Source organism: Crinia signifera, chromosome 2 (genome assembly GCF_055691185.1).
Source record: "Crinia signifera chromosome 2, ASM5569118v1, whole genome shotgun sequence".
Classification (NCBI taxonomy): domain Eukaryota; kingdom Metazoa; phylum Chordata; class Amphibia; order Anura; family Myobatrachidae; genus Crinia; species Crinia signifera.
This window is the reverse complement of record NC_139218.1, coordinates 32,686,962-32,708,892: the sequence shown is the minus strand read 5'-3', so window position 1 is coordinate 32,708,892 and position 21,931 is coordinate 32,686,962. Positions and strand designations below refer to the sequence as shown.

Here is a 21,931-nt window from a genome sequence, read left to right as displayed (position 1 = left end):
TCTATAACAAAATTTAAGATGCTAACCAACAGGAGAACTATTAAAAAAACTTGTGAAATGAAATCCATGTCCTATAGCCCCCTCCTAAAAAAATTATAATAATCCAGAACAGACAACTACCGTAATCAATTTATGCAACTAAGGGCCTAATTCTTGTTGGGATGCAAAAGCAAACTCCTTCTTTAATGGACAAAACCATTGCAGGTGGGGCAGATGTAACATGTGAAGAGAGAGTTACATTTGGGTGAGGTGTGTACTTCAAACTGATATCTATATTGCAGTGCAAAAATAAAGCAGCCAGTATTTTCCCTGCACAGAAACACAATAACTCCCACAAATCTTACTCTCTGCACATGTTACATCTGCCCCACCTGCAGTGTACATGGTTTTGTCCATTATAGAAGGAGTGTGCTTAGTAATTAATTGAAAAAAAATTAAAATAAAAACACATACTTTAATAATTACAAAAAATTATATACACAAACAAATAGATAATAAATAAGTAAACCTCTAGGGGGTGTAAAGTAAAACTAACAAACCATGTTAAACAGTAACACACTTGCTCATCAAAGCATACAGTGCAAAAAATATTATACCCTAAGTCATGTACTTCCCATGTAGTATACTCGACTGCCATGTACAGTATGTTAAAATAAAAAAAAAATTGTTATAGCTATCTGTTGTATCAAATGATAAAGGTTTATAAACTGTATTAATGGAGAATCTGAGTAATGATCAAATCCACTTTGTCAAACCACTGATAGATCCTGATAGGACTTGGCCCCACTCTCTGAGCATTACTCCAATGAATAGGCTTGTGTAAAAAATATCTGTATGTACTCATCACTTATATCAGACCTCTTTCCTTTCAGGGAGTTGGGATTAATGGCATTCTTGAGTCATATGTGTTTCTCAAGAAATTATTCAATGTACAAGAAAATCACATGAATAAAGCAAAAACTACAGTATATGTTCAGAGCACAGTAAGGCTAAGTCAAAAGTCAAGGAAAGAATAAAAATTGAGAAAATATTCATGGTGAAGTCAAGGTCAACAACGGCAACAAAAAAACATCAGTAAGGTAGATAAAGCACTGACACTCCAGAAAGAAAGAAAAAATCCATAGGTAAAGTCAAAAGTCTGAGTTATAACCATACGTAATCGTATACAGAGGGACTACAGTATATAGACAAGAACCCAACAATTGATCACAGACTGACATCCTTTTAGATCTACAGTATACTGTACTTTGAACACAGATGTGAAGGAGGGTGAATGTTTAGCAAAAGTAAATTACAATTGATTTTGACAGAAACTGCTTTTTTTCCATCACTTTAAGTATCAGGTTCTTTCCATATATATATATTTTTAATGTTAATACATGTTTACAATTTGTACAGTGGTGCGAAATAAGGGTTCCCACCACACTTGTGGTGCGAAACAAGGGTCTGTTCTTAATATATATATATATATATATATATATATATATATATATATATATATATATATATATAAATAAGACTTGCGGTGGGGCACTCGTGGCAATTGTAGAGAAGCAAAAAGATTTGCCAGCTGGTTTTCAAGCAGCAACGTTTCAATTTATTGTTCAAATTTCAGGTTACCTGACGACAATTTGAACAATAAATTGAAACGTTGCTGCTTGAAAACCAGATGGCAAATCTTTTTGCTTCTCTACAATTGCCACGAGTGCCCCACCGCAAGTCTTCTATATTCGTTTTGTGCTGGCACCGGCGTAGCTGCATTTTTGTCACAAGGAGTGCCAAACCCCTGCTCTCTCTCTATATATATATATATATATATATATATATATATATATATTCCCTCGACCAAGGTAAAAAAAAAAAAAACATATTTCATTTACAGCTCGATCTGTACATTGTAAAGTCTCACAGGCATCTGCCACTGATGGTATTGTGTATCCCTCTCTACAGCGCCACCATGAAATAAAAATAAATTTAATGTTTAAGATATATGGTAACAGCAACCTAAGGATAAAACTTTGCTTCAAACAATGAGCATAGTGGTTAATCAACTTGTATCATTAAACAAGAAAATTATTTCAAAATGAGAGTTAAAAAAAAAAAAAAACCTTGAAAATTATTTGCTCCCATCGTTATTGATGGACTCGTATTAATGGAATAGTGTAATGGACTTCAAAATAGGTAATTGCATTGTAAATGTATAAATTCATAGATGTGTTTTGAGTGTTAGAGCATTCCCAAATAAAGGATCTTAAAACTTTCTGAAAGTAACATTTTACAAAGACATTTTATGTAGTCCAATATTCTTTTTTTATGTTAATACATGTTTACAATTTGTGCAGTGGTTTACAGGCTTGTGAGGAAAATAAACATGTTTTAAAAAAATAAAGGTACTTGTGTACTAGCACGGCGCCCATACATGTAAAGAATACATGTAAAGGAATACGTGTCCCCTCGCGGGGCTCGCTGCGCTCACCACGCTTCGGGCTCGGTGGCTCGCTGCGCTCGCCACACTATATATAATCAACTCCACGCCGACGTGGATAGTGGGGGTATGAAAAGGTCGTAGGACGCGTACCGCTGCCCCTCGCGGGCTCGCTGCACTCGCCACGCTTCGGGTTCACGTTCAAAGTGGGGGTGGCATGGGGGTGCATTTAAGATTGTAAGCCCCCATTAGGGTGCTTATACAATTAAACATCGTATAGAGGGCTTATACAATTTGAAATCACATTGCATCGCAGTGCATCGGGTGTATGCCATTTATTTGCTATTTGCTATTTATATGCTATTTATTGATTATATGTTGTGCTACCAAATATCGGGGGCGCCGTGCTAGTACACAAGTACCAAAATAAAAGTATCACTTATTAATTTTGGCCCAACATACATATTTTTATTTTCTTGAAATACTGGTATTGGAGTCTTTGGATGACATAGCTCAATAGAGTGGTGGGATATCTTGTTCCTTCAAATTAAATTAATTTTTTTCTCTTGACTTCACAACTTGTACTATTATTGTACCTTGCCCATATTCTGCAAAAAGTGCCCAAATTTCCACTTGCACATCCTACTTTTTACATGACAAGGTGCAATCGTTTGCTCCCCTTGTATTAGATGCCATCTTATTGCATTAATGTTTGCATTTTTCTTATAATAATATCCACAAATGTCCAACAGAAGGTGGTAAAAACAGGTTAAATGCTTTGTAGTGCAACTATCTAATTTTGAGGTTTGGTAAAGTACCTATTTTGAGCTTTGGTAAATTACCTATATCCCATGTTATTTAGGTACTGTTCATTCTAGACTGAGGACTACGGATATCAAAGTTTTAGAAAAAAAAATTATCTTCAGGGCAGTGACATTTTTTTTTGACCATTTAGCTCTTCCCTTTCCAAATTGTTGCAGGTACATTGAACAAAGCCCCTCCATGGTTCTTCTCAGGTCCAAATTTAATAAAGAAAATACATTTATAATTGACTTTTCAGATGTTAGTGTATGTTTTGGTGTATTGGAACACATTTGAGTCTTGAAAGCTAAATAGGGCCTAACAGTAGCAGAGCTTGGTTTTTCTTGTTCTAATGTGTATTTAACATTTGTTAATCATTTTGAAATTGCTTTCAACTATTTTTAAATATTTGATAGAAATTTCTACAAAATATCGGAAGCTTCACCTGAGAGATTATCTGTTTAGAAAAAAAATCTGCAGATTGTACTTCAGACTTTCAAAATTCAAATTTGTCAGTTTACCTCTTTCTTTTCCAAATTGCATAGATTAGTAGGGATATTGGATAGAGCACTTCCATGGATCTTATCAAATGAAGGATAATATGAAGTACATTAAAAGAAAAAAAAAATGGAATGTAAAAAGAGTTTTTTTTCAAAGCACTCGTCTGTATATGATGGAAATTTCTATAAAATCTTTTTAGATTCATTTAATTTGCAGAATTTACACATACTGCATAGCGCAAGTGTTTTTCCGATAGAAGGCATTTTGATTAAAATCACCTTAAGGTTCAATAATGGTGAACATTTCAAAATAAATATAATTAGTGAGTTATACAGTTGTCAATTTGTGTATAAGAAATAACCTTTTAATGTTCAGTCATTACTCAAATATATATTACGCTATAAAGCTCTGCATGAATAATTTTATCTATCTATCTATCTATCTATCTATCTATCTATCTATCTATCTATATATATATATATATATATATATCTTATATATTTGGCTACATCTGTCACTCAAAGTGTGTCTGGAGCTGTAACGCTGGGTTGTGGACTTCCTTCTTAATTTATGATTGTCATCACCTGTTGTAAACAGGGTAATTGATAAGAAAGGTGTTTAAGCACAGGTGATGGTAATCCATAAATTAAGAAGAAAGTCCAGAAACAGAGCAATGTGTCCCTCCTGGAGAGGGTCATGTTGGGAGGTATGCACCTCCCTCCCTCCCCCCCTCCCATTCACGGCATCCCCACGATTAAATGGCACATGCAAAACACTGACATGGCTATGGTCGACAATGAAAAAGGTTGACAAGATTTATTTTTCACTTTTTCAATGTTTTCATATTCATTCTCATGTGTCGACATGGACACCAATGAAGTGCCACACTTATGTCAACATTTACATGTGTTGACCTTTCTGTGTTGATTTTTTCTTGTGGCAATTCCCGGCACCCCCCGCGACCCCCCTCCCGCGAATTGCAGCAAACCCCCGCAATTCGCGGCACCCCCGGTGACTCCCGCGATTCGCGGCCCCACCCAGTGACACCCCCCCCTCCTGCGATTCGCGGCACCCCGTAACTCCCACGATTCGCGCCAACCCCCCGGGCCCCCCCTCCCGCAGTTCACGGTGCCCCCCACGACCCCCCCTACCGCGATTCCCCACCCCTGACCCCCCCTCCTGTCATTGCGGCAACCCCCCGACCCACCCTCCCGCGATTCACTGCAACCCCCCACACCCCACCCCCCCCGAGCGACCCCCCCCCCTCCCGCAATTCACGGCATCCACCCACGACCCCTCCTCCCGTGATTCGCGGACACCCCTCACCTCCTCCCATCCCCCCACCCCCGCGCGCGATTCACGGCAACCCCAGGATTAAATGGCACATGCAAAACACTGGCACGGCTATGGTCGACAATGAAAAAGGTTGACATGAGTTTTTGAAGATTTATTTTTCTTTTTTTTTATGTTTTCATATTCATTCTCATGTGTCGACATGGACACTGATGAAGTGCCACACTTATGTCAACATTTACATGTGTTGAACTTTCTGTGTTGATTTTTTCTTGTGGCGATTCGCGGCAACCCCCGCGACCCCCCTCCCGCGATTTGCAGCACACACCCCGCAATTCGCGGCACCCCCGGTGACTCCCGCGATTCGCGGCCCCACCCCGTGACACCCCCCCTCCTGCGATTGCGGCACCCCGCGACCCCCCCTCCCACAATTCGCGCCAACCCCCCGGGCCCCCCCTCCCGCTGTCTACGGTGCCCCCCACGACCCCCCTACTGCGATTCCTCACCTCCTGTCATTGCGGCAACCCCCCGCCCCCGCGACCCACCCTCACGCGATTCACTGCAACCCCCCGCGCCCCCCCCTCCCACAATTCGCGGTACCCACATCCCCCCCGCGACCCCCCCCCCTCCCGCAATTCACGGCATCCACCCACGGCAGCACCCCTAAGCCCCTCTTTAGTCCCCCGTATACTCACGCACCCCTATCACTACCCAGCTTCCTGCTCTCCTGAACCGTAACTTCCACCACTGGGGAGTCGCTGACGCTGTTTTGCCCACATGCCCCTATTATGCCTCATAGCCCAGCCTCCTGCTCTCATGCACCCGAATTCCCACCCAGTAGGAGGAGACACTGACTAAGGGCCACCATCCTGTACTCCTGTACTGCCACGCTGGACCCTCACCCACTGGCAGAAGCTGCACAGTATCTCCCACCCTCCTCTTTAGTCCCCCTTATGCCCACACACCCCTATCACTACCCAGCCTCCTGTTTTCCTGTGTCGTGACCTCCGCCAGTGGGGAGCCGCTGACTCAGAAACACCCTACTATACTATTGCACACACACACACCTAAACAACATGCACACACAGCCCCCCCCACCCAAAAATGTCACTGTACCATCCACACTATCAATGTACATCTTACTCTATAACCGCTTTTTAATTAAACAAAACAATACACACCCCCTTCCACATAATATGCTCTCTATTTAACACATTTCACCTATAACTCAAGTTGCAATACAGGCCATCTTTCATACAATTCTAGCCATCTTTCTCATATACAAACGTTCACAAATTAAGGGGGCGCAGCCCCTTACGACGGTGTGAAGAGCGCCCGTAGGGCGCGATGAATCACCTAGTATCTATATATACATCATCACTTGACATGTACTCTGGATCATGTGGTCTATTTTTTACGCTGCCCCTGCGGCCTTTTCTACGTGGGGAAAACGATACAAACGTTTCGTGAGCGTATGAACCAGCATTGGTCATCGATCCGCTTAGCGTACGCCCACCAATTCACCGATAAACCTGTGGCGGCGCATTTCTTGAAATATAAACAACAGATTTCCTCACTAAGTTACATAATCATTGACTGGGTCCCCCCGTTGTTGAGAGGTGGTGACCGTGGATTGATTCTACTCAGGAAGGAGGTGAAGTGGATCCACAGGCTTGACACGGTGGCCCCGAAGGGTCTTAATGAAAATAATTCTTTGTCTGTTTTCCTGTGAGTCGATTTTGGTAGTTATGGGATGGTCTGAGCAACCTAAGTGACAGTGTCCTTTGTACATTGATTATACATGTCTTTTCTGTGTTAAAAGAAGTAATATAGAATTTTTCTTGTGTATTAGTTAATTTTTTGTTATATTTTTGTAATTTTTTTATTATTTTTGTGTTTTACTTTTACCACTAGGTGGCAGTATGTTGTGTGTGCCTTGTATGGTCCCCCGGGCAATGGCAGTACATAATTGGTGCCCTTGATGTAATGTAATAGTTGTCTATAATGATAGTGTTGAGCAGGATATATTAAGCATTGCTCCAGTTTTTGTATAGTAATGCGCAGGTTGAAGGACTGGATTTTAAATGCCACATTGAGTCCGCAGTGGATCGCATGCTTCCTGGCTATGCGTTCCACTCACAGGAAGTGATGCGGCACTGATGTCTGTAAGGAAATCAGACTTATCTGCTGTATGAGCCTCAGGTGGAACGCACGCTTCCTGACTGTGCGCTCCACTTACAGGAAGTGACGCGGCGGTGATTCACTTCTGGTTTCGGCGCTACACGCTGGAACTATGTGAGAGAGGAGGAAGCTAGCCCAGGTGTGTGGCGCTTTCTGATACCAGCGTGGCAGGCGAGAATGTTGGCGCCAGTTGCCTATAAACTATGGAATTGTGATAAGGTAACTAATGTGTGTTAAGTATGTGGCTCAGGCAGAGGCGTACCTAGATAATCGTGGGCCCCATAGCAAAAGTTTGTAAGGGCCCCCTATTTAGCAACTGATGGTGATAAATGTATGTAAAACATATACTTAGACAGCAAAGATGGGCCCCCTTCAGCTCTGGGCCCCATAGCAGCTGCACCCCTTGCACCTATGGTAGTTACGCCTTTGGGCTCAGGGCATATCCAGATTTTTGAGTGTACCTAAGGGAAGTGTACAGCTGCCTTTGGGGCTGATATAAGGCACACATAATGTCCTGTGGGTTATGCACTTTAGGAGGAGATAGTGGGGGCCTTGAAAAAGGTCTGTTGGCAGACCGAAACATTGGCCCTAGGCCCACTGTCATGCACTTTGCACTTTATTGGATGTGGTGATATGGATAAAAATTATTTTGAAGAAAGACCGGTGAGTGTCCTCATCTTTGTGGCTATATTGGAGAACTGGACTTGTCTGGAACCCCTGAGCTGACACCCCGGCAGTTGCCACCTTTTGGAGGAGAGTGTGATCCTTACCCCTGTATATATATATATATATATATATATATATATATATATATATATATATATATATATATATATATATCCAACAACAAATATCCTTATAGCGCTGATCTCTGCAGGGAAAGCACATAGAAAAAGAAAAAGAAAAGAAGGCGCACCATGGTGTAGTATTTTAAGTTTTTAAAAGGCAATTCTTTACTTATAAAAAAATAACACTCACAAAAGTACATGTGTTATAGCAAGATAACACAATTGCGCATAAGAACAAGGTATATCACCAAGTGATGCTTTCCAATGGCGAACGCACTGTACAACAGCCTGGTTCCCGGACCTCGCCGCGTCACCACTTCACCGCGTCACAGCTTGCGTCCTCTCAGCTCCACCCATGTATATATATATATGGAGTACAGTTGTGAGCTACAGTTATGTTGACCTTTACAATTAGACCAATATAGCCTTATAATATCTTTTCCAAAGAATACAGAATAAAGTCCATAAGTTTTAAATATTTATTAAAAAGTCTCTTACTTCAAGCATTGATAGCAGTTTTTCAAATTGTTTTGAGGTTTATTGAGAAGTTTTAAAACAATAAGAAAAACTGCTTGAAATAAGAGACTATTTTATAAATATTTAAAACTCATTCTGTATGCTTTGGAAAAGATACGATAAGGCTCTATTGGTCTAATTGTAAAGATCAACATAAGGGGGGCCAGCTCACAACTGTACACCATATTTTCCCATACACCATCTGTATATGTGTATATATATACTTAACATATGGAGGCACTCCAAATAAATGACACACTGGCACAGGTAGGCACTCCAAATAAATGACACACTGGCACAGGTGTACACCTGTGCCAGTGTGTCATTTATTTGGAGTGCCTCCATATGTTAAGTATGTGTGGCGATCTTGGAGTTCTGGGATCCCTGGAAGGCACCCTTTAAAGTTGTCTCTTAAGTTTTGCCGGTAGTGCTGCTCCCAGCAGACTCTGTATGTTTATATATATATATATATATATACCCTCTGACGAAGTCCACGTGACGAAACGCGTTGGGGCGTGGCCTGGCGTTGATTGTTTCTGACGGAGTGTAACCTCTCCAACCAGCCGTGCCGCCTGTGGCTACATGCGAGTTTACATCCGCGGTGTGTTATAACCGCCGCTCATGGTACATGATCCATTGCACACTGCACTTGTGTTTTATCACCTTTTAAAAAGCAATAAAACAATACTTGCACTATGGAGCGCTTCGCTTTTGTCTCTTTTTAGAAAATATATATATATATATACATAGGTAGTGTGGATGCAGAGGCACTCTGAGACTGATAAAGGTGAAAACCATGGACCAGGTTTAATCCATAATATAAAGGCCTGTCTACATTTATATTATGGATTAAACCTGGTCCATGGTTTTCACCTTTATAAGTCTCCGAGTGCCTCTGTATCCACACTACCCATATTGCTGGCTGTGTGTTCCATGCAGCCACCCTACCTACAGCAATGGAGCAAGCTGTTGAGATTGCAGCTCAAGTAAGCCCTGAGTGACGGTTCTTTCTCCTCTCCTCCTATATATATATATATATATATATATATATATATATATATATATATATATATATATATATATATATATATTTCCTCGACCAAGGTATAAAAAAAATAAAAAAAACATATTTAATTTACAGCTCGATCCATACACTGTAAAGGCTCACAGGCAACTGCCACTGATGGTATTGTGTATCCCTCTCTACAGCGCCACCATGAAATAAAGATAAATGTAATGTTTAAGATTTATAATACCAGCACCATAAGGATAAAACTTTGCTTCAAACAATGAGCATAGTGGTTAATCAACTTGTATCATTAAACAAGAAAATTATTTAAAAATGAGAGTTAAAAAAAAAAAAACCCCTTGAAAATTATTTGCTCCCATCGTTATTGATGGACTCGTATTAATGGAATAGTGTAATGGACTTCAAAATAGGTAATTGCATTGTAAATGTATAAATTCATAGATGTGTTTTGAGTGTTAGAGTATTCCCAAATAAAGGATCTTAAAACTTTCTGAAACTAACAAAGTAACATTTCAGAAAGACATTTTATGTAGTCCAAAATTAGTCATGAGAAATAATGGTGCCTATAAAAAAGATTACTAATGTGCAACTTATATATTATCTTAAGGTTTTACAGACCAATGTCTAAAATATTACATAACAAAATATATTTTAAGTGGCATTTAATACCACTTAAATTATGTAATGCACGTACTGTAAGAACACAAAATGTCTTCTAGTATCTCTGACAGTTTATGCTATCCTGACTGTATATAAAAAATTCAAACTCCTAGAACTACATCTTCCTTCAGAAACAATTCCAAGTTAAAGCAGGTTTATAGGATGATTCATTTATATCTGTTTTTGAATTCCAAGGTATGTCTAAAATAAAAATCAAGAAAAAAAATTGCTTTTGATATCTGATAAAAAATCTAATTCAAATAAATAATTGCAGTTATTGACCCATTTCTTTTCTACACCATACTACAGAATAACCTATTTATTTGATAAATAAACTAATTACAGTAGCCACCAAGTCCTATATTTCCCAGAATACTCCCAATAGAAAACTAAGATGATATCTAGGTACCTGACACATTAATCCTCCTTCATTCTTCCTCATTCAATATGATGGGTCCAACAGAAAGCTGTATAGATCAGATTGTAAGAAGCAGACATTGTGTTTCAGACTCAGGGAGAGATGTACTAAGCCTTCAAGGGTGTTAAAGTGGAGAGAGATAAAGAACCATCCATGTTACAGGCTGTGTTTAAAAAAATAACATACTGTAGGTTGGTTGGTAGTTTACCTCTCTCCACTTCACCAATCTCCAAGCCTTAGTATATCTGTCTCTAATACTCCTTTCACATCACAACTAATTACCTGGTACCAAGCTGTTTTGACACGGTAAATAGTGCGATGTGAAAGGGGTTACCGTGTCCCAAAAATGGGTAGCAACACGGCAAAATGAACCGGTACAAAAGCAGAGTCCTTAACGGTTTTCTGCCATGTTCGTTGGTGGTGTGAACAGGTTGACCGACAGGTTTCCCGTTTACACTATGGCGGAGGCAGCGCTTGGAGCAGCGCCAGCTCTAAGCGCTGCCTGCTCCCCTTTCCCCGATGATGCGCTGACTCCCCGTCTTGCCCCCTGATGGCGTCAGTGAACCGGTTCGCTGTGGGGATGTAAACATCCCAAAATGAAGGATCGTGCTGTGACTGACCTGTTTCAAAGTCCCGGTGCGATCCCTCATTTTGCGATGTGAAAGCAGCATAAGACTACTTTAGGAAGGGTGTAAGGATAGCTTACTATCATTTTGCTGTATGATTCAGATAGTAAAGTTAAATTGGTTAATTTAAAAAAAAGGGTAGACCTGTTTTAATCTCTGCTGGGGCAGTACATGAGTAATATACTTTTTTAGTGCTATATAAATACCTGTTAATAGGAATAATGTCTAAAATGTAACATTTTGAAATAGACTTATAACAAATATGATAAAAACATTTTTAAAATGATTGCTCTAAGAAAATGAAAAGAAAAAAGCTACCTTAAAATAATTTTAGAAATAAAAAATAAGACATTTTATAATTAGTATTTATCATTATCAATATTGTTCTAATCTACAGCAAGTTACTGTAAATTACATTTCCTAACTTATTTCTGCAGTTAATAGCCTGAAGCATTTTATTTTTACATTTTCTATTGTGAGCTAAAATGTAAATTTACAAAACCACAAATCACATAGCTCACCTCTAGTAGTATCTTCTTCCCATCTCTGTATGTTTTTATATTTGTTATATTCCTTGCTGGCAACAGAATTTTTTCTCTGCTCCAGAAAATTGATGATGGAGGGTTGGAGATCACATCACAGCTGATATTAATTGGATTGTTTTCCCAAGAATAGAAAATTGTTTGATTTGAAATAAATTTAGGTGCATCTATAAGAAACAAAATATTACTCAAAATGAATATAAAAAAATAAATTACTTTTGCCAGTGTACATTTACAGTTATTTATCACACCTGAGACATTTTCATCGTAAAATCAATTTCACTCATGTACAGTACAGTATGTTGAATTTCGCAAAATGATAGTTTGGCTTAAATTAATATTTACAGCTACCTACAGTATAAGTGTTTATTCATTCCAGTAACAAAACATGAAAGGAACTTTCCAACAATGAAAACATTAGTTCCCATTGTCTGTCTGTCTACTCTATCTATTTATCTATCTATCAACAGAAGAAGCGCCTTTAAACCTTGACCGGGAATCGCCAGCATGCCTGCGATCGCCGGCGCAGAGACGCTCCAACTGACTGGGACGCATGTGCGTTTCACACACAAGCGCGTCCCACTTTCAGGACAGTACCGCGGCGGTATCCAACCCGTCTCCTCTTCAGGGAGATGGGCAGAGATAGGGGGATGGCGGGGTGGTGAGGGGCGGCGCGGGAGGCAGCGGAGAAAGCTCCGTAGCCACAAGGCGCGCGCGCCCCTGGCGAGAGCCTCTGCAAGGAAGAGGCCGGCTCCATCTGTATCTATCTATCTATATTCCTGGAATTAAAAAAAAGGCAAAGTTTTCAAGATTAATTGGATAAGCTTGAAAAAAGCATCAAGCTGATTTGATACATTTCTGTTTGCAAAATACATATTGGTTTATTGTATCTAATTATACAGTAGAGTGACCTTTTCTTATTGCATAAAATACTGGACTCAGGGGCAGATTTATTAGGCTTGGAGAAGAGATAAACTGGAGATAAAGCAGAGAAAAGGTAAAAGGAGATAAAGCACAGCCAATCAGCTCCCAACTGTCTTTTTCAAACACAGCTGATTGGCTGTGCTTTATCTCCTTTTACCTTTTCTCAGCTTTATCTCCAGTTTATCTCTTCTCCAAGCTTAATAAATCTGCCCCTTTGGCACTTGGACTTTCATGATCATAAAAACACATAGGTCTGGAAAGTCATCCAAGATCCTATGTGTTTTCATTGAAGTGGCCAAAAAGTTCTCAATTTTCTACTGAAAGTTTTCAGTGCTGACTGAATTCCCCCATGTGTAATGTTTGTCAATTTGTCTTACTGGATACACCCCTGGCTGATTCCAAAACATGTTAAAATATAAACTAGATACTAGAACTGGCAAGCATGAGCTCAAATGTCAACCCATTAAATCCAATCAGCGTCCACTGACATTGTTCCATTGAAATGTTTGTGATCATAAAACCTTAAGAATTCTTTCAAATGTTCAACTACAATAGTTCTACATTTTGCGTACATGTTTTATAAATATGGGTGTACTTTGTATGCGATTGTAAAAAAGTTGCACATTGAGGATAAATGGTAGGACACATGCGAGTGCACATCACCATTAAGAAACCTGTTAACACTGCTTTTGGTACAAGCAGCCGCCCACCCTTATTTTATTTAATTCTGCTCTGCATTGAGTAGCAGTAATAGCTATAATTGGTTTATATATGAGGGTTTGTTTGATGTGTGGTATAAAAGTAAGTAAATCATATTTTTTTCGGTACTTGTGTACTTTCACGGCTCCCACGATGTGCATCGTACAGGGAAAAATCGCATCGCATGCGATCGCATGAGATCGCATGCGATGCAATGTCATTTTTCACTGAAATTATGGACATGAGTTGACATGTAAAATGCACCCCAAATTTAATTTTTCACACTGTACCACCCCCACTATCAATGCCAACCCGAAGCATGGCGAGCGCAGCGAGCCCACGAGGGGCGGCTGTACACGTCCTACGACCTTTTCATACCCCCACTATCCACGTCGGCGTGGAGTTGAGAATAGAAAATGAAGCGTGGCTAGCGGACACGGATACCTGTGAAGCCCGCAAGGGGACACGGATACCTGTGAAGGTATCCGCGTCCGCTCGCCACGCTTCGGGCTCGGTGGCTCGCTGCGCTTGCCACTCTTTCTATTCTCAACTCCACGCCGACGTGGATAGTGGGGGTATGAAAAGGTCGTAGGACGCGTACCGCCGACCCTCGCGGGCTGGCTGTGCTCAGCACGGTTCGGGTTTGCGTTGATAGTGGGGGTGGTACAGTGTGAAAAATGACATTTGGGGTTCATTTTACATGATGTCAACTCATGTCAATAATTTCTGAGAAAAATGACATCGCATCGCATCAGATCACATGCGATCTTATAAAAAATGCACAAAAACATCGCATCGCATGCCACTACATATGGCATGCGATGGCATGCGGTGGGAGCCGTGAAAGTACACAAGTACCTTTTTTTCATTTCTCAACATAAACTCAAGGGCAATACATTGGATCAAGTGAGTTTTCAATTTTTGAATACCATCAGAAAAAGCGTGTCTTAAAGGCTGCAAAATTTGCATTAATGGCAGCGATGACTTCCTCATTCAACAAGAATTTCTTCCCACTGAGCCACATTTTCAAATTTGGAAACAGTAAGAACTGGCTCTGGCCAAATACAGAGAATAGGGTGGATTGGGAATCAATTTGAAGCCCAATTTGTGTAACTTTGATTCAGGTTTTTTTTTTTTTTGTGGCAACTCAATCTCATGACTAACTCAAGTAAACAACACTTCACATCTGGCTACAGTCTTGGCCTGAGTTGCGGGCGATAGAAGAGTGAAACTTTCTAGGCATCATGTCAACAAAGGGATTTTGGCGCCATATCATAGAAATGTACTGCATTTATCAAATGACCAATGATTATTGCTCTGGGTGGTAGTACAGTATATATAATCTGCCACCACTGTAGGCCTATAAGGCATTTGTGTTCTGCATGGATATGTTAGATCCTTCTCATTTACTTGTCAGTATCTCAGTCAACGCCTGTTTTCAATGAACCTCAGAACTGCGAGCATACTTCATTTTTCTACAAACTTTGAGTACACATGAAGATAACAAAAATCTATATTTAATTTATTGGTTGATTATGTTACAACAATTAAGAATAAAAATGTAAATATCTAGAGAGCAGCCAAGGCTAACATAATTACACACAACTAAAATTTATATAGAATGTAAAAATGTTCTGCATTTGGACCTTTTTTAAACACAACTAATAAAAATATACCAGAGAGTTTACTGTCTGTGTCTCTGTCAGAATGTAAATTGGACATGCATCACAATCTTGGGGGGCGATGGAGGGGGGGGGGGGCAGACACAGAAGATAGATACGAAACTTACATTCTATGTTGAGATACATGCTCTTCTGGTGGCCACCAATTCTGCTCGCTGCCTCACAGTCATATCTTCCTGCATCAGATAACATCACATTTTTAATGCGCAAGGAGGATTTTCCATGGTATCCTGTACTTTCTATCCGTTCATCTTGGCTCTGTTAATATCACACGTAAAGAAAACATAATTTGGCCCAAAATACTACAAAGGAAGGTGCATAAAGTACAACAAACTTGCTGAGTTAAAGCCACAGAGGAGGGTCAACCCTAGCAAAAAATTGGCTAATGACCTCCTTCTGCTTGAAATTGTCCCGACTACTGACTTCCTGTTTCAACACTTCCTGTTTCCTTATTACCGGAACCAATTTCTGCTGAGACATATCAAGAGCAGCAGCCTGTGTGTTTCAGTTGTGTACAACTGAGGGTTTCTTATGCAGGCAAGTTCAGTAAGGGCGTACCAATAGAATTGCAAGCTACACATATGCACAGGCATATCTCTACTTTATCATTTTTACCAAGTATACACAAGTGCAAGTGCTCAATTAAGATGACGATGACTATTAAATGAGGTGTATGTAAATGCAGCAAGCAATGCAAGAGCAATTAAATCTAATGTGGGTGCAGCTCTGTTTCAAGATCCATATGAACAATTAAAACACCCATCCAATGGACGCAACAAGAATTATACTTATTTTTAAATGAACAAGAACAAAGATTTTGTGCCTTTCATACCAAATAATATAAATACCCCAATGCTGTATTTAGCGGTCACAATGCTGTACTTAGTGGTTGTTATAATAACAACAATAATATTAAAATTTCTCAAAAAGAATACATACTGTACATTTATTTAATAAATAATAAAATGCCAGATGTATGAATGAATATGTAAACAATTATTCTGAAAATAATAATGGCCAATATTAAATAAGCAATTTCATTCTTTAAACCTGTTGTGCTTTTTTGGGATGGAAACATGACCATCGTTTATTAAATATCTATGACAAGAATTGAATCTGACTGATGGCTGTTTTCCTTGCCCAGAGATGACAAATGTATTCTCAGTAACAACAATCATAGATAATGTGAAATGAAATAGCTGAAAGGGCATATGTATTGACATGTATTTGGCACTCATAGATAAAGAATAATTATTTCCAAAAATGGTATTATATATCCATATATCTCTACATATTTGCAATTTCAACCAGGCCTTTAGCAATACAATATACATTGACTTAGTCAAATAAGAGAAAATGCCGATTATTCAAGTTAGATTTAATCTCCAGAAATATTCTCATTTCATTCGTAAATATAAATAAGCGCATCCATAATCTGCTCAGTACTTGGGTCATTGTGGCTCGGATTCATACATATATATATTTGCAGAGTTCTAGAGCTTCTACTGTAATTGAGCTAAAGAGAATCCAATCCAAAAATAATTTTGTTACATATTTTTGTAGGATGGTACACAATCATGCATAGTATATGTATTTAGGATCAATTGTCATTATCTAGTTACAGATGTTCCAGAAACTGGAAGAAATCATTGAAATTATTTCAGAAATGAATAAAAGTGTTTGGAATGTGTGGAATATATTTGTGTCCATAGCAACATCCCATCTTAAATAGAACTCCCATTTTAGAAGATTAACACCATTGGGTCTTATGGCTGTTCTGTGTTGTGTGACCAACTGATGTGCAACACGTTGAAAGAAACCCCTCCTAAATACAAAGGACGAGATGTACTAAGCCTTGAAAACTTAAATGGAGTGATAAACCACCAACCAATCAGCTCCTGTCATTTTTCAAACACAGCCCTTAATAGGAGCTGATTGGCTTGTACTTTATCTCTCTCTGTTTTATCCCTTTTCAATCCTCTTAATACATCTGGCCCAAAGTCCGGCTGCATTGCTGTATTTTTATTGTCAATAAATGTTTTAAGGGGAAAAAAATAAGGGAAAATAGATGGGGTGCATGGGGGTACAGGGACTATAACTGCATTTTATAATGTTTTAGGATTGATGTTCCTAAGTAGGGGTGTAGTAAATAGTATGTATATTTTTCCCTAGGGGGATATAGTCACTATGGTCACTAGGTCTACAATCATAGGGTCGACAAGCATTATGTCAACACATCTACGTCGACATGACTGGAAAGTCAACATGACTGAAGGTCAACATAGGTTAGGTCAACAGGTCATTAGGTCAACATGGGGAAGGTTTACAGTCAAAAGGTTGACATGAGGCTTTCACTTTTTTCTTTGAGCCGACATGTGCCGACAGGCGGTATTTCATGCCCTACCATCCACTAGGGCATGTCAGTAGAATAAAATAGTGTGCCGAGTGTAGCGAGGCACCGTGCCCAAACAATGCGAGTGCATACAAGGGGACGCGGTGCTACGTTTCAGTGTCCATGTCGACTGTGTCGAAATAATAATAAAAAAAAACATGTTAACCTTTTGACTATCGACCTACCCCACGTCGACCTAATGCTTGTGTTGACATAATGACCTGTCGACCTAACCCATATTGACCTTCCTGCATGTTGAACTTCAATCATGTCTACTTTAATGCATGTCGACCTAATGCTTGTCGACCTAGTTGCTATCTACCCAATGATCCATACCCATATCATGATGCAAATTCCTTCAGCAGTCAGGATAAGATATTCCATAAAGGCTGCATTATGTACAGTCCCCTTCCATTAAAAAGCTATATCTGGGCTCTGTCATCAGGATGCTTATAATTCCGGGGGTGTCACAGGTTTCTCTACTAAATCGGTAAAAGTGACAAAAAAACGTAGGTAATTTGAATTTATTTAAAGGGATTAGGAAAGTTTCCAATGTCAAATAGCGACAATGTTAATATTTGCACGTCAGTAAAAGGACATCAGGACACCTAAAGGGATTTTCATTTCAAAAAAGCTCTCTCTATATTTGATATTTGTCACTGTAGTCTTATTGTGCATTTATTCTGTCATTTATTCTGTCTTTTACATAATAATGACATTAATTATTGTTCAGCTGAATAGAATATTCAGAACATGTGAGACAACATTTATTCATATGAAATTAGATTTTTTTGTGTGTGTAAAGAAAGCATAACCATAACCATAACCATAACTCATAACATTTGTTCTAAAGAAAAAGAGTTTAATACAATTAAAAATCAGCTATTAATTACAATTTAAATTAACACTGTGGGCTAAATGTGCTAAGATTCTAGTTCTATTGAAGATGCGATGTTGACCATGGCAACCAATTATATTCTATCTCTTATCTTCTAGAAGGTAAATAAATAAATAAGAAGTAGGTTCTGATTGGTTGCTATGGGCAACATCCCATGTTCATTAGAACTCCCATCTTCGTAAATTTGTAAATACACCCCTGTGTATCTAAGAGGGGAGATTCCATTGAACATACTAAGATGCCTCCTGGAACGGTTAGGGGAAAAAAACATTTTGGGGCCTAAACTTTGGGAGTGGGAAGCCTGGCCTGTGTATTGGCGGAATGGCCAACATCAAAGTGTTTTGATTGGGGCTTGACCACACACTAGTGTCCCCGGAACATGCACTGAATAGTCAATAACTCCTGAACCAAACAAAACGTTTCTTCCACAAAGTTGGGTAAAGTACTTATGAGATTGAATATCATGTAGGACAGATTCATATTAAAATGTACCAAACTACTACAGATGGATCATGCCGGCGTCTCACATACACGAGCGACTCATGCTCGGTGGTCATCGCACCTAGGTGGGATGCTCCAGTGCACAGGAGCAAAGTTAACTGTGGCTCCATCTGTAACAAACCTTGTAGAGGGATATAGCACTAACTGATCAGCTACTAGCTGCCACTTTTTTAACATAGCCTCTAAAATGACAGTTAGTAACTGATTGGTTGCCATTTTTTCCCTTTCCAATTTATCTCTACAAGGTTCGATAAATCTCCCCATCTCACTATAGTAAAATCTCAGTTTCCATGAAGATACAGAATATTTGGCTAATCACTTGCTGTCTTACAGTGTTGTTGTTGACCTGTTACAGTATTACAGCAATATATAAATCAATCTCACCTTGTCTCCGTCATAAAAAGTCTTCCCATCGCTAGCCCTCTTCCATGTAATCTCTGGAACGGGTTCTCCTTCCGCTTCACAGGTCAGGGTCACATGACCGTACTCTACCGTAGTCTCATTGTGCAGTTGTATGATATGAGGCTGCACTGTTAACAGAATTAATTACATTACTGCTAAAATTATAAAACAGTGTAACCTAGCAACAAGACTTGTTGGCTAGAAAACAGGTTTATATCACTATATCCGATGTGTGTTTAATTTACAAGACACAAAACTGTACAAACTGTTTTGCAATGTTATTTTGCTTAATCAAGGTTACTGTCTGGACAATTAATTTTTCCTCTGACCTTGTACGTTAGAGATCATGCAACATTCAATTAAATAAGGCATCTGCATATAACAGTTACTGTATACATATTTATATATCTTCCACAGTTGTTGACAAAACTAAACTCAATGTTATTGTCATTTGCATGCACTGTTGCTCTTAGTTACCTAATATGGACCAATTTACTCATAACAGAATCAACTCACTTAAGTAACGTATCAATATAACATTTTACTACTACTGTACAAGACTTTTATTTACATACAACACACCTAGAATAGTACATTATGAAGATAATGGTGGAGATTCTCTAAAACAGAAATGCGGTAAAAACCCCGTTATCTGGGTTTTTACCGCATTTCTGTATGCTCTGTGCCCCCTCCACAGTGTCAATCGATAGCAAAAGCACGGATCCCTCTGACCATGCCCCCGCAGTCGCCGTCACTCTGCGCATGCGCAGATGGACTCCCGGGTCACAGACCCGGATGTTCAGTGACGACACCGCATCGCAAGGGACAGCTCTTATTGCAAGACCTGTCCCTTGCGTTAATAACCGCTTATGTTAGAACATATGCCGTTATTAAGAATGTGGTGGCCGGCGAAGGGGGGCGATAAGGGGCAGCAGATGTTACAACATCCCGTCCATTAACTGTAAACAGTAATCAGTAATCAGTGATCAGTATAGTGCAGGGTTGCCTACTTTTAGTCTGCCCTCTCCGAGAGAGGGCAATCAGCAAGAAGAGGCAGGGGTGGGGCCGGTGGGAAAGGGCCAGACCAGACGTGGAGCTCAACAATTGAGTGCTAAGTGTAGGCGGGGCCATTGTAATTGCATTATCGTGGCCATGTCCTCAGATGTGCAATACCAGTATTACAGGCGTGGCACAGCAGGGGCAGGGCCACAATGATGCAATTTATGTCATCAGGTCCCCACAGACCCCCCAAGAGGGGTGATTGCGAGAGGCTGGGGGGATTGTGGTGGACTTGCCCACCTTTGCGGGGTGCCAGGAGGCGGACACGTTTCTTGGTAGCCTCCTGACTATTCTGGGAGAGTATCCAAGCCTGTGAGATAATCCTCCTAATATAACAAACTGGCCCATTATATGCAATGATATGAATATCAATATACATATACTGTATGTGTGTTTGTGTGTATATGAATACACTGTACTGTAGCCCTCAAAAATAATACTGTATACTGTATAAAATGCAGTCACAAGCATATTTACTAAAGGTCTATATATATTTTGTTTTGTCATCAGTTTTGCAATCCATAAAATTTGCTTAAGGCCAAACCCGGCTCAGTATACTTATATACTATAGATTTTTTCGCTAGAAGAACACAAACCCTGAATTTACTATGAATCAGGTTTAGCACCTGCACTAAAGTCTGGCAGCACACCCACCCAAATAACAGCGATTAGGGGGTAAATGTACTGAGATGGGACTTCTATTGAAAATGGGATGTTGCAAATAGAAACCCAACAGATTCTATCTATTATCTTCTAGAAAGTGCCAACTATATAACATGTAGAATCCGAATGGTTGCTATGGGCAACATCCCATCTTTGATATACTGTAACTCCCATCTTAAGAAATGTACCCCTATGAGTAACAACCCATTGATCTTTTTGATCTTTGCAAGTTTTATTTTACTTTTAAGCTTTAAAACTTCTTAAACATTAAAAAAACATTTAAAATAAAAAAATAAAAAAAACAACAACCACGTTGTGGGGTAATCGATTAATCACTAACCAGTATAAGGTGTTTGAGTCTAGGCTGGTAATGAAATAAAGATCGGAAAACTTGCATGGGATCTCCAATATTTTCCAGATGACTCTATAACATGGGGTATGCACAGCTTGGGGGGCAACCCTCAGCTACAGTAGTCAGCCTAGAGCTAGAATCCCTAGGGAAATGGAGACCCACCAGAAATGGAGTCCTTTCTCAGCATGGACAATGATTTCAAGGGTTAAAACAAAAGGCTTTCTTTTCTCTGCAGCATAAGGTCTATGGGTGTAGAGGTAGTAATGTAAATAAATGGTTAAATACTATTGATATTTACAGATGGACTACAAGTATCAACAAGGCTGCCTGGTACTGATGCGGCATGGGCCACTGTGCAAAGCTGTTGTTCAAGGGTGCAGGTGGAGGGGGGAGAGGAGGATAGGAGGAGGGAGAGGACTACTTTGTCCATTCTCTTCACCTGCTGCCTCATGTCCTGTCCCTCCCTGCCATCCTCACTTCGAGCTTCTGAGGAAACCGTCGTGCTTGTAGGATGGAGAAACGCGTCAAGCCTGTCATACATCCAGCACTGCTCTGCAAATAATCACTGGAACTCAGCT

At 39.7% G+C, this 21,931-nt stretch overlaps 1 protein-coding gene across 3 annotated transcripts in view; it reads right to left on the bottom strand.

Annotated features, from left to right (window-relative positions):
• The window catches only part of NCAM2 (neural cell adhesion molecule 2), a 344,278-nt gene that overhangs the window by 141,703 nt on the left and 180,644 nt on the right, over window positions 1–21,931 (bottom strand). For all 3 annotated transcript variants that reach the window (XM_083171879.1, XM_083171880.1, XM_083171881.1), the window contains 3 exons: window positions 19,262–19,407; window positions 15,194–15,344; window positions 11,761–11,948 (listed from right to left, as the gene is read on the bottom strand). In XM_083171879.1, coding sequence (XP_083028005.1) covers window positions 11,761–11,948; window positions 15,194–15,344; window positions 19,262–19,407 — 485 coding nt within the window. The remainder of the gene's footprint in view (window positions 1–11,760; window positions 11,949–15,193; window positions 15,345–19,261; window positions 19,408–21,931) is intronic.